This window comes from Neoarius graeffei, chromosome 3 (assembly GCF_027579695.1).
Source record: "Neoarius graeffei isolate fNeoGra1 chromosome 3, fNeoGra1.pri, whole genome shotgun sequence".
Lineage (NCBI taxonomy): Eukaryota > Metazoa > Chordata > Actinopteri > Siluriformes > Ariidae > Neoarius > Neoarius graeffei.
Genome location: NC_083571.1, coordinates 108925764 through 108939128, shown reverse-complemented (window position 1 = coordinate 108939128; position 13365 = coordinate 108925764). Strand labels below are relative to the sequence as shown.

The window sequence follows — 13365 nt, the reverse complement described above, 5'->3', positions numbered from 1 at the left end:
AAGTGAAAATCTCCTTTTACATGTCGTTCTACCAAAGACCACCTGTGAGCCTCTTTATCTGGTCTGAACCTGTGATGTCATACTTTGTTTAAAGTAGTTAAGTCAACTCTAATAACAGGAAGGGTTTTTATACCAAGCTGCCATGATAAACTGAAAGCTGTGGCATTGCATGATATTGAGGTATTGACTGGTTCCTTTGCCACCACTGGGTGAACAGGACATGCATATTTAATTTTTCCAATCCAGCAGATCCGCAGAACGTTAGGATGTAGCTGTCGAACATCTGTGTTATACACTAGTACAGCTGCACTTTGTATTCCTGTCACAGAGGAGTGTGAGGACTTTGCTTGTATTTGACCTTTCCAAAGGAGCTGCATTACCCAGTCATGCTGAACAGCAGGAGCTGATTGCTGCATGGCAGTCTTCCCCTCTCTCTCTCTCTCTCTCTCTGTGTGTGAGAGAGAGAGACAGAGACCACAGTTAACACTCCGATGTATAAGAGATACATTCAAGGAGCCAATATGATTCAGGGCTGATTCAGTGAAACATACAATAGTATGATTCAGTATTGCAAAGATGACATGGACTTGAAAGGCCATGCCACTTTCACTGGGATGACTGGCACAGACAGAGGGGAAAACCTGCAATGCAAAAGGAAACCAGTTATAATGTTTTAAAATGATAACATTAGTAATCCATCCATTATTTGCAGCCACTTATCCTGTACAGGGTCTCAGGCAAGCTGAAGCCTATCCCAGCTGACTATGGGCAAGAGGCAGGGTCCATCCTGGACAAGTCACCAGGTCATCGCAGGGCTGTCACATAGAGACAAACAACCATTCACACCTACGGTCAATTTAGAGCCACCAATTAGCCTAACCTGCATGTCTTTGGGGGAAACTGGAGCACCTGGAGGAAACCCATGCAGACACGGGGAGAACATGCAAATTCCACACAGAAAGGTCCTCGTCAGCCACTAGGCTTGAACCCAGAACCTTCTTGCTGTGAGGTGACAATGCTTACCACTTACACCACCATACCACCCAACATTAGTAATAAGAGTTGGAAAAATTCAAATCGTTGAATCTTTCCAACTCGAGCAATTTAGTGAGGTAAATCATTTATCTGATCAGTCTGAGCTCACTGTGCAGGTTTAGATTAAAGCAATAATCCACAAGATGGTGTTCATTACAGTGACTATATCACAGGTTAAAGGTAGACTGCCTTTCAGATTTTTCAAGTGTAGGCCATAAAAAGAATTTTCCCAGACACCCAATTATTTTTCTTAAGTGGACTGAAAGCTACTGAATTGGTGGCCCTACAGGGGCGGATCCAGGAAAATGAGAAGAGGGAGGGGGTGTCAACCCAGTAAGGCCAGGGGTCCAGAGACCGCCAGAGGCCCTGGAAGCCCTGCAGTTTTTAAATACCTGGAGATGCATTTTGAGCTGTCAGAGACAATGAAACCTTAAAGAAAATTACCATTCACCCCTTTACCAAATCCCAGCATGCATTGCACACTGGGAACTTCCGGTGGCTTGGCTCATGTTGCTGACAATGGTACAAAAACAAATATTGGGCTATAAAATTGTTTTCCATGTTCAAATATCGAAAGTAAGCTGAAATGTGACGTTATTAGATTGCCTTTATTTGTCTATTCCATGGTATTTTTCCTCAGCACAGAAGCTAATCGGTCATTATCGCATTGTCTTTGGCTCTGACTGACTGCACTGCATTCTGTGGTGCTCATTTATAATCTAGCTGTACTAGCAGACATCCAGTGAGAAATAAATCCTATGATGTAGATTGAATATTAAACATTTAATGCTTAGCTGAGGCTGAGCAACAATCATCTTAGCCGCTAGCTGCTTGTACATTTGACTCTAATGCCTTTTACCTCTTCTGCCTTCCAGCGCAACCAGGAACATTCTACATTGATCCCAGTGGTCCATGGTGGTGAATAAAATCTCATCTCATTATATCTAGCCGCTTTATCCTTCTACAGGGTCGCAGGCAAGCTGGAGCCTATCCCAGCTGACTATGGGCGAAAGGCGGGGTACACCCTGGACAAGTCGCCAGGTCATCACAGGGCTGACACATAGACACAGACAACCATTCACACTCACATTCACACCTACGGTCAATTTAGAGTCACCAGTTAACCTAACCTGCATGTCTTTGGACTGTGGGGGAAACCGGAGCACCCGGAGGAAGCCCACGCGGACACGGGGAGAACATGCGGACTCCGCACAGAAAGGCCCTCGCCGGCCACGGGGCTCGCACCCGGACCTTCTAGCTGTGAGGCGACAGCACTAACCACTACACCACTGTGCCGCCCTGAATAAAAGATTTGGAAAGTAATTACTGATGATTCACTTCATAAATTGAAAAGATCTCATCCATTTGTATGTGCGTTAAGCAGACCGGAATTCAGAGATTTATTCTCGGATACTATTACACCTGTCACCCCACTGACACCAGTTGTTTATCAGTCTACTGGTCTAACATAGAAATGTTCAAAGAAATTTCAGCACTGACATTGACTGAACAGACAGGCAGGGCTGAAAGCTATACTGTCAGTCAGTGGAGTCTACAGAATACAGTGGCAGTGCAGTGAGTCAGAGCCAAAGACAATGTGATAATACAAGAACGACTGATTAAAAGCTTCTGTGCTGATGAAAAATACCACGGAACCAGTAACTTGACAAATAAAGGCAATCTAATAGCATCACATTTCAGTCTCCATTTTATATTTGGACATAGAAAATGATTTTATAGCCTGATATTTGTTTTTGTACTATTATCAGCGACATGAGCCGAACCACCGGAAGTTCCCAGTGCACAGTGCATGGTACAGGGGCTGGGATTTTGGATTTGGTACAGGGGCAAATATCAAAAATATGTTTTATAAGTAGGAACTTGCAAAGCCATTTTATTCGTCACTGAAAATGATATTGTCAGAGTTGCAGGTTATGCATAGAACATAATTACAACTGATATATGGTAATATTTATGAAAGTTGCATTGTCCTATAATGCATTACCACATGACACACTACAGTGTTGTACACGGACCACAAAACACTTTCTATCAATAAATTATTACTATTTTAGCAACTGTAATCTGAGCTCCTGCTCAGGACATTCAATGTACAGATAAGACGGTGAATATACCCAGGTCATCTGAGGTCGTGTAAGTGGCCACTTCAGACAGAGCTTAATACTGAGATATCTATAAACAAAGACTGCAAGACTTGCATATCTATAATACAAAGTAATAATCAGTAGCTGCAATCTGAGCTCCTGAGCCTAATAGACTGAGAGAACAATACAATGATTGTGCGAGTTGCATGTGAACAAGTCTTATAATAAGTCTTAGTTCCCAAGAATCAGAGGATTTCAAGTAGATTTTCTTCAGCGCCATTGCAAAAATCAACATCCCTCACAGACCTATCCAGCCGCTGTCGTAAAAATCAAAGTGAGGCTCACCCCCAAAACGGCACGTGTCCCATGTACATACACAGGGTATAGTGAGTACAGGGATACCCTATTAATGAATACGAACAGTAGCCGGACAGCCATTGGCTTGTGAGCATGTGTGTTAACAATACCATAAACATAAAAAGATGGCACACACCCTTTACATGTAGGCTACAGTGCAGTCTGGGAATACAGTATGTTATGTCAATGCATGAAGTTCCAGTGCCCTGTTAAAATCCAGCAGGACTTGCCCAGCTTGCTTTTCACTGCATTCGTGTCACAAGCGAAAAAAACCCTAAGCTATAGGAACTATCATTAAATATAAATGTATACCATAGACTCTTCAGCTCAATCCCACATAACGATTTATTTTGTTTATTTTTTTAAACCTTATTAATTAAATTAAAAAAAAAAAAACGGCGGGTATATCTTGGTATCTGCAATACTAAAACAATTTTTTGGAGGCCCCCCCAATCCGCACCAGCCCTAAATTCTCCACTATTTTTTCCTGCTTCACCATGACCCAATTCAACATACTACATCATGCATCACATGGTGGGCTTTCCCCTGTTCACGCAAGGCATTGTGGGATACAAATTTGAAACAGGAGAGAAAAAAATGGAGGACAGGAGTGTGTGAATGAAACATGAAAGACCGACTACAGTAATGGAAAGCGAGAAGAAAAGATATTATGTTATATATGAATTAAGGAAAGGAAACGCAGGACCAAGCTAAAAAATATTGGCGGTCAGCGAGCACCTTGGTGTGATCAGCTATTCGTTTAGCGACAGAATGATGGAACTGTCAGTGCACCGTCAAAGGTAAACCTGTAGATGGCAGTAATGCAACACTGTGGATGCTAGCTGCCATAAAACCCAAAAGAAGGTTTGCTTAACTGCGTGAAGCAAGTGATTTCATGCACATTATTTGCTTTAATCCCCTCAAATTAAATAACTTCCCAGCCACAGAATGACCTGATATTTTTAGATATTGCAAAAATGTGCTTTTAATTTTCACAAGTGTGTTTTTACTGTACTTTGTTACTGTAATGCATGACCTTGAGTAACGTATTGCTTTTATAACATTTCGGCAAACGTATATGATAAAAGTAAATCAGCTTATTATTAATGATATTCACAATAAACCATTCTTCTACAATTCAATGTACGTTTTTGTTGTTTGGATATTTTCTCCCTAATTTGGGTTTGGCCACTTCCTACCAGCTAGCCAGCTTTCCTCCATCATATGACAGCTACCTACCGGGGAAGGTGATGGCTGACATGTCAAGTCAAGTTTATTTGTATAGCGCTTTTAAGAACAGACATTGTCACAAAGCAGCTTTACAGAAAATTAAAGACTTTAAACATGAGCTAATTTTATCCCTAATCTATCCCTGATGAGCAAGCCTGTGGCGACGGTGTCAAGGAAAAATTCCCTCAGGTGACACGAAGAAGAAACCTCGAGAGGAACCAGACTCAAAAGGGAACCCATCCTCATTTGGGTGATAACAGATAGCATGATTATAAATAACTTGCTTCTATGACTGTGTCCTATAGAGTCACAAAGTATAATTGTGTAACCAGGAAAATCATTATAGTTTTAACATGAAGTCTGTTTTGTTGAAGTTATAAACTGTTCATTGATGGAAACTTGAGTGCAAAAGTGTTCATGGCAACTGCAGTCCTCAGACATAGATGCATTACTGTAAGTGTCCAGAGCCATCTTCCAAGTGCAATTTTTGACTGTCCGTATGTGATGAGACTCCAGCCAGACGTAGGGCATCAGGATGGATCAGGCAAGTCCGAGGAGCAGAAGAGGTCAGCATCACTGGTGTCTCAGGATTGACCTGCAACTCAACAGAGAGGGACAGACAGAGGGAAGAGATGGGGGGGGGGGGGGGCAGATTGTTCCGTATGTCCAGTGTCACTTCTTTTGAACCAGCCAACCACTTATTTTCAAACGGCTGCTCATGCTGCGTCACCGAGGAGCATAACACACTCAGAAGAAAGCACTATCTGCCCTGTTGTGCATACATGAGCTCACAGACACCCATGATCGGCTAGTGTTGGAGAGACGGAGTATACCAAGCTCAGCCAGTTTTACTCTCCAGACTCCATGATGCCTGTGGTATCATCAGCATCCAGATGTGCAGTCTCTGTTGTGCCACTCAGGAGCCCTGCATTGCAGTCTGTTAACAAGAAATTTTGGTTGCTCTCTTTAAAGGATATGGGACATGAAACATAAATGCACGCTATATCAGTTTCTTTCCATTAAAAATATGAAATAATTGCATCAACAAATACAAAATTATCTATTAAATTCAGCAAAATCGTTATATTCGTGATGATTATATGGCATTTCTGCTCGAGCTCTAATATACCGGTACATATTTTACAACCGGAAGAGCCGCTGTCACGTGATCATACGTCACAAAAACTTTCGGGTACAGCACAAGCGGGTAGATGAATATGGAGGAGAAGTGTGAATCATGATGATGATGAATGCGACAAAATAGTTTTTGTGTCTTGGATGACAAGAAAATTGTTTCGTTTTTAGAGTGTTTAACGTACATTGAACATCATGGTGTATTGCGACCTCCCAGTCAGTCAGACACGCTGTCACTCCTGTTAGCAATGTAGCTAGGCTCAGCATGGCCAATGGTATTTTTTGGGGCTGTAGTTAGATGCGACCAAACTCTTCCACGTTTTTCCTGTTTACATAGGTTTATATGACCAGTGACATGAAACAAAGTTCAGTTACACAAATTGAAACGTGGCGATTTTCTATGCTATGGAAAGTCCGCACTATAATGACAGGCGTACTAACACCTTCTGCGCGCTTCGGCAGCGCATTGATACCTTCACTCGGAGTTGTACCATTATTTTTTAGACAGGGCGGACGGACCAGGGCATTCGCCCGCCTGGCCGTGCCCGACAAGGAGCGCTCTCGGCCGGCTTGGGAGGCAGACGGCAGCCCCTCCTGGAAGTGTGGTTTTACCATGGGCCTCATGCAGTAAGGATTAGTATTATAATTTTGGGTGCATCAATTATTGATTATCATAATTCTGACTCGTTTCGCCATTTTGAATGTTTTCATCTCGGACTCTGGAAGCATTGTATCTCAATCAATCTTGAAAAATATCAGCAAAAAAAAAACTAGCTTGCAACGGACTTTAGCTAGATCTATGATGAACTTTCAATGTATGATACAAAAATAATACTTCTTTCAACAGATCATTAGCCTTTGAGCAGAATTGTTTTTAACTTACCAGGAAGTGTTATCGAGCGACCGCTTTCAGTTTCATGGGGATTGAATGAACTCTCACTCTCAGAATCATCTGACCCGTCAGAGTAAAGACAAGATCCATGTTCATGTGAATTTCCAGCTATCGGTTCGAATTGATAGGGTCTAACTTCACATCTCTGTGAAACATCGGGAATATCACTGTCGATGGTGTCCATTTCAGTAACCTGTTTACATTAGATTCCCAAGCGCTGGCTCCTTGAAAAGTTTTTGTGACGTCACGGGTCACGTGACCGCTTAGCTAATTAACGAATCGTTTTACGCTGATGTATAAAAAAGTTGAATAATGTGATGATTTTCACATTTTTGACGCCCTGCAGTGATTTAGATGGCATTTCTTATGTCCTTTATACATAATTATACTCAGAAAAAAATCCATGTCCCATGTCCTTTAAAGAATGGACCCAGCAAAGATAAGCATGTTCTCTGGACCGAATAATGGCTGAAGTGTAAAAGTTTTGTTGGTGTTATTGGCACAGTGATTTACTATAGAACTGAATTATTGTTATGTGTTCACAAGTGCACGTATTGAGGATGTGACAACAGCTTCGAACATAGCTCAGCCAATCAGATTATAGAACTGAAATGATCCAGGTGTGTGTGTGTGTGTGTGTGTGTGTGTGTGTGTGTTGCAGCCATACATGAATTTCCTGATGACTATTTCACCAACGCTGAGCGGAAAAGTGGAGCAGTGCTACTGCATATCCTAGCGGTGAGGAAAAAAGCTTCAACTCTCTGTCGCATCTTTGCCTGCTGATAATGGATCTCTCTCTCTCTCTCTCTCCCCTCTTATCTTCACCACTATCTTCCTCTCTATAACTGCCTTCACTTCCACATCTCTTTCATCTTCACATTTATGCCTTTCATCCATTTATGGCTCTGCCTTCTTTCCTCTCTCTCTTTCCTCTCCACCTTTACTTCCATATTCTTCTCTTTCTCTCTGTATATACCTCTCCCTCTGTCTTCATCTCCATGTCTCTCCACTGTTTTTCATCTTTCTTCATCTCTACCCACCTCTACTTCCATCTCTTATTTCCATACCTCTTTTTTCATCTCCGTCTCTCCACTCCATCTTTCTTCATCTCCATATATACCTCCACCTCTACCTTCATCTCATTCTTTCATCATCTGTCTATCACGGCCTTTCTACCTCTATCACCTCTCTTTATTTCCATCATCTCTTAATCTGTACTGCCACCTATCTCCTTTTATTTCCATTTATCTGTTTACCTTCCCTTCTATATCTCTCCTTTCATCCAACTTCACCCACAGTCGCTACATGCCCCAGTACACAATCCTCCTTAGCCTTCTTTTCCTACAAGTTATGGCATGGAAAATTCCCCAAAGCTGTAATTCATGAACGGTCCACTCCAATCTGTTGGTCGCCATTTGATCACAAAACAATAAAGGTTTCCTGAATCAACATGTCAAGAACTTAAAATCAGTATTAGTGTCCCCTGCTGCCGATTTTCTCAATCGAGCCAAAAAGTTCGTCTACTCTGCTGGCGCTGCCATGATTGAAAATATCACATGATTGCATTCCTAGGTTTATATGACTGGCCAAAGCTTGAACGGTGTTCGTGAACCTTACCCGCCATGCTGTTTTACCTATCAGTATCCCCCAATCAGCACACCCAAATAAACTTGAGAATAATGATTTGAAGCCACACAGTGGATCATAAATTTAGACTTTGTGCACTACTTGTTTAATTTCCAACTCTTCGATACCATCACATGGTGTGTTGTGAGTCTCTAGTCCTGTTTTTGTTACTCATTTTGAAAGTTCACATTTAAAACATCGGTGTGTGGTTTCTTGCAGACGCATTCAACATCACTCACCTTTCAACCAATCAACGCGCAGCAGTGCATCATGTGATTTCCAAAATGGCTTTGATGAGGCCATTCCAAGACATTTCAATGTTTCCCTTTAAACCACTCCAGTGTAGCTTTAGCAGTATGTTTAGGGTCATTGTCCTGCTAGAACATGAACCTTCATCCCAGTCTCAAACCTCTGGCTGACTCAAACAGATTTTCTTCCAGAATTGCCCTGTATTTAGTGCTATCCATCTTTCCTTCAGTCCTGACCAGCTTTCCTGTCCCTGCAGATGAAAAATATCCCCACAGCATGATGCTGCCACCACCATGCTTCACTGTAGGAATGGTGTTCTCAGGGTGTTGGGTTTGCTCCACATGTGGCATTTTCCATGATGGCCAAAAAGTTCACTTTTAGTCTCATTTGACCAGAGAATCTTCTTCCATGTGTTTGGGGAGTCTGCCACATGCTGTTGGGCAAACTCCAAATGTGTTTTCTTAAACAATGACCTTTTTTCTGGCCACTCTTCTATAAAGCCCCGCTCTGTGGAGCGTACGGCTTAAAGTGGTCCTATGGACAGATACTCCCATCTCTGCTATGGATCTTTGCAGCTCCTTCAGTGTTCTCTTTGGTGTCTTTGTTGCATCTCTGATTAATGCCCTCCTTGCCCGGTCTGTGAGTTTTGGTGGGCGGGGCCTTCTCTTGTCAAGTTTGTAGTGGTACCATCTTCTTTCCATTTTGCTATAATGGATTTAATGGTGCTCTGTGGGATATTCAAAGTTTGGGATATTTTTTATAACCCAACCCTGATCTATACTTCTCTACAACTTTGTCTCTGACCTGTTTGGAGTGCTCCTTGGTCTTCATGTTGCTTGCATAATAGTGTTGCAGAGTCAGGGTCCTTCCAGAACAGGTTGATTTATACAGACATCATGTGACACTTTGATTGCACACACGTGGATCTTAACCAACTAATTATGTGACTTATGAAGTGAATTGGTTGGACCAGCTCTTATTTCGGGGTTTCATACAAAAGGGGGTGAATACCTATGCACACTCCAGATTTCTGTTTTTCATCTTAATTATTGTGTCATAATAAAACAACAATGTGCACCTTTAAAGTGGTAGACATGTTATGTAAATCACATGGTGCTAACCCTCCAAAAATCCATTTTAATTCCAGCTTCTAACCCAACAAAACAGTACAAACACCAAGGGGGATGAATACTTTTGCAAGACAATGTACCTCCACAGTACTTCCCTTATCTTCATCTTTCTCTCAACCTCTACCTCATCTCTCTTCCTTTATCTTTACTAATCTTTCACCATTCATGTCTGTCCCTCCATCCACCCATCTCGCCACCTCTACCTCAATCTGCTCTTTTATTTCCATCTACCTCCTTCTCTCTCCTTTCATCTGTCTTTCACTCTCCCTCTTTCATCATCTCCATCTGCCTCCACCTCCATCTCTCTTCCCTTATCCTAATCTATCTCTCTTTTCTAAGTCTCTCTCCCCATCTCCATCTACCACCTCACATCTATCCTCAAATCACTGTCCTTTTATCTCCATCTTTCTCCTCTCCTTTATCCCACTCACACACCATATCCCCACCATGACCTCAGTCCCTCTTTCCCTTCTATCTATCTATCTATCTATCTATCTATCTATCTATCTATCTATCTATCTATCTATCTATCTATCTTCCCACCTCTACAGTTGTAGTCAGAAGTTTACATACAGTGACATGAATGTCATCTTGGATATGAATGTCATGGCAATATTTGGGCTTTCAGTAATTTCTTTTTCTGTGTCAGAATGATTGTACAGCATGCATCTTGAATAAAAAAAATACTAGAATTTAGTGCACAAGTTTTAATTTTCTTTGGGTTTTCTGAAATCAACACAGGGTCAAAATTATACATACATGGCCAAAAATATACATACAGCACACCTAATATTTGGGTAAAATGTCTCTTCGCTAGATTCACCTTGACCAAACATTTTTTTGTTTACCATGAACAAGCTTCTGGCAGAATTCTGGTTGGATGTTTCTCAACTCGTCATGGTAGAATTGGTAGAGTTCAATTAATTTTTTTTTCTTGGCATGGACTTGACTTATAAGCACGGTCCATATATTTTTAACAGGGTTGAAGTCAGGACTTGTTTTAAGCTTAACTGTACTGTTCTCATCTAGCATGAAACAGCAAGTTAAACTCGTTTCCTCATTTTCTTCCCCAAGAAACAGGCAGAGTGCCGTATTTGGACAATTTAATGAAGAAAAGGTAAAACTGCAATAAATTCAAATTACACAAGTAAATACAAAATGTTACAAATAATTAAATAATCTTTCTTCCACAAGTTACGCTAATCCTTAGCCCTTCAGGTAAGTATACTTCTAATGAACAAAATCACAGAAAGTTACAAAATATATCTAACATCTCTTTTCTCTTTCTTGCAAGTTCATTAATAAACTTACTGGGTTTGCCGCACGAAAACACCAGGATTAGATGTGTAGGCTGAACATGAACTTCGATCTGCTGTATTATTACATGGGTCTCCTTTACTATTTAAACCAAAATGGCTGCCTTAACAGGAACTAAAGCTCACAAGTCAAACAACAAAATATTCAACTTAAGAGTCCTGTTTTTCAAAATACATTTTCCCTTCCCCTTACATTACACTCCCTGCCTGACACCTTTAGAGTGCCACATCTCTACCTAAACCACCTCTGACTCCAGGAGTAAGACCACTTCAGAGACGGGTCTCAGGTAAGTCTTGGGGGGCTGGTGGGACACATCTTTCACTTCAACCTTCCTCACTAGTCCATCGGCGCTTGGGATGGCCTTCATGACTCTTCCCTTTGTCCACTCATTTCTTCTGGCTTGTTTGTCTTTCATCAACAACAATATGTCTCCTTCCTTGAGGTTTGGCTTCTTGGCGTGCCACTTCTGTCTGACCTGAAGCGTGCTCAAGTACTATTGCCTCCTGAACTCTCTTCCACTTATGTTTCAGGACGTCAGCCTCTGCAAAGTTTCCTGGTGGAGCAGGTGGTATGCCAATCTTCTGCGTAAGCAGTATAGCTGGGGTAAGTATCAGAGGTGCCTCAGGATCTGAGGAAACCGGAACGAGTGGCCTAGAGTTGATAATAGCCATAACCTCTGACATCAAAGTGCACAACACCTCATGAGTGACCTTTGACTTTCCAGCTTGGAGTAACATTGAATCAAAGATGCGTCGTGCTGTTCTGATCATACGCTCCCAACTTCCACCCATGTTAGAAGCATGTGGGGGATTAAAGATCCAAGTACACCTTTGGGTGCGAAGGTAGTTCTTTACGTGGTCCTCATCAAGACCCGTTCCCAACTTCAACTGTGTGTTGGCCCCAACAAAGTTGGTTCCACGGTCTGACCACAACTGTTTCACAGGTCCTCTAATTGAGAAGAATCTGCGAAGGGTGTTTATACAGCTCAAATCACTCATGGACTCAATCACTTCTATGTGAACAGCCCTTGTGGACATGCATATGAACAATAATGCCCATCTCTTGCTGTTGGAACTGCCTCCTCGTGTTCGGCGTGTGACGACCTCCCACGGACCGAAGACGTCCAGACCTACATAAGTAAATGGGGGCTCTTGTTGCAATCACTCTTGGGGTAGGTCTGCCATTTTCTGCTGTTCCAATTTGCCATGTAGTTTCCTGCATGTCACACACTTTAAGATAAGACTTTTGATGGTTCTCTTAGCTCCTATTATCCATAGGCCACTTGCACGCACAGCACCTTCTGTGAAGTGCCTTCCCTGATGTTGAACTCTGTCATGGTGGTGACGGACGAGCAATGTGGCAACATGGTGCCTACCAGGAATCAGGATCGGGTAAATCTCATCTACAGGTAAGTCTGAATGAGTGATGCGGCCTCCTACACGTAACAAACCTTCTTTGTCCATTACAGGGGGAGTTTCTTCAGAGGACTGTGTGAAGGTAAATCTTGACTCTGCTGAATACACTTAACTTCTTCTGCATACACCTCATGCTGCACAGCCTTGATGATAACGTGTTCTGCTGTTGTGAGTTACGTGATTGTCATGCCTTTTCCACAGAAATGCCAACCAACACATTGTGGATCTTGCAATGGCCTTTGGAAACTCTGTGCAACGTGCTTCAGCCATGCTACAGCTTTTATCAGTCTGCTCCAGGATGAAAACCTTTCAAAGCACTCTGTGTCCAGCTGTGTTCCTGGGACCTTTGTCAGAAAAGCTGTAACCTCAGGATGAAGCTCCACATCTGAGTCTGGATCAATCAGTTCAAAGTGAGCGTCCAATGTTGAATTCTCCGGGTTCAGCAAAAACTTTGGTCCAGTCAGCCAATTGGAACTTTGCAGCTGGTTAGCTGACAAACACCTTGTGGCATGGTCAGCTGGATTGTTTTCGGTGGACACATATCTCCACTGACTCGGGTGACTTGACTGACGGATTCTTTGTACGTGGTTATTCACAAACGCATAGAATCGCCGAGATGTATTATTTATGTAACCCAACACCACCTTACTGTCTGTGAAGAATGTTATCCTATCCAGTTCTTGACCAATGTCCTCTCTGACTTGATCTGCGATCTCTATGGCCAACACTGCTGCACAGAGCTCTAATCTAGGTATGGTGAGTTCTGCTAGAGGTGCGAGTTTTGCCTTGCCAAAGACGAAGCTAACATCTTTGAGCCCTTCTTCAGATTCCACCTTAAGGTAAGCTACTGCTGCAATGGCCTTTACTAAGGCATC

The 13365-nt window shown here is 42.2% G+C and overlaps 1 protein-coding gene across 1 annotated transcript in view; it reads left to right on the top strand.

Moving 5' to 3' along the window:
• The window catches only part of slc24a4b (solute carrier family 24 member 4b), a 212391-nt gene that overhangs the window by 88376 nt on the left and 110650 nt on the right, over positions 1-13365 (top strand). The window contains exon 3 of the mRNA XM_060917863.1: positions 7415-7491. Coding sequence (XP_060773846.1) covers positions 7415-7491 — 77 coding nt within the window. The remainder of the gene's footprint in view (positions 1-7414; positions 7492-13365) is intronic.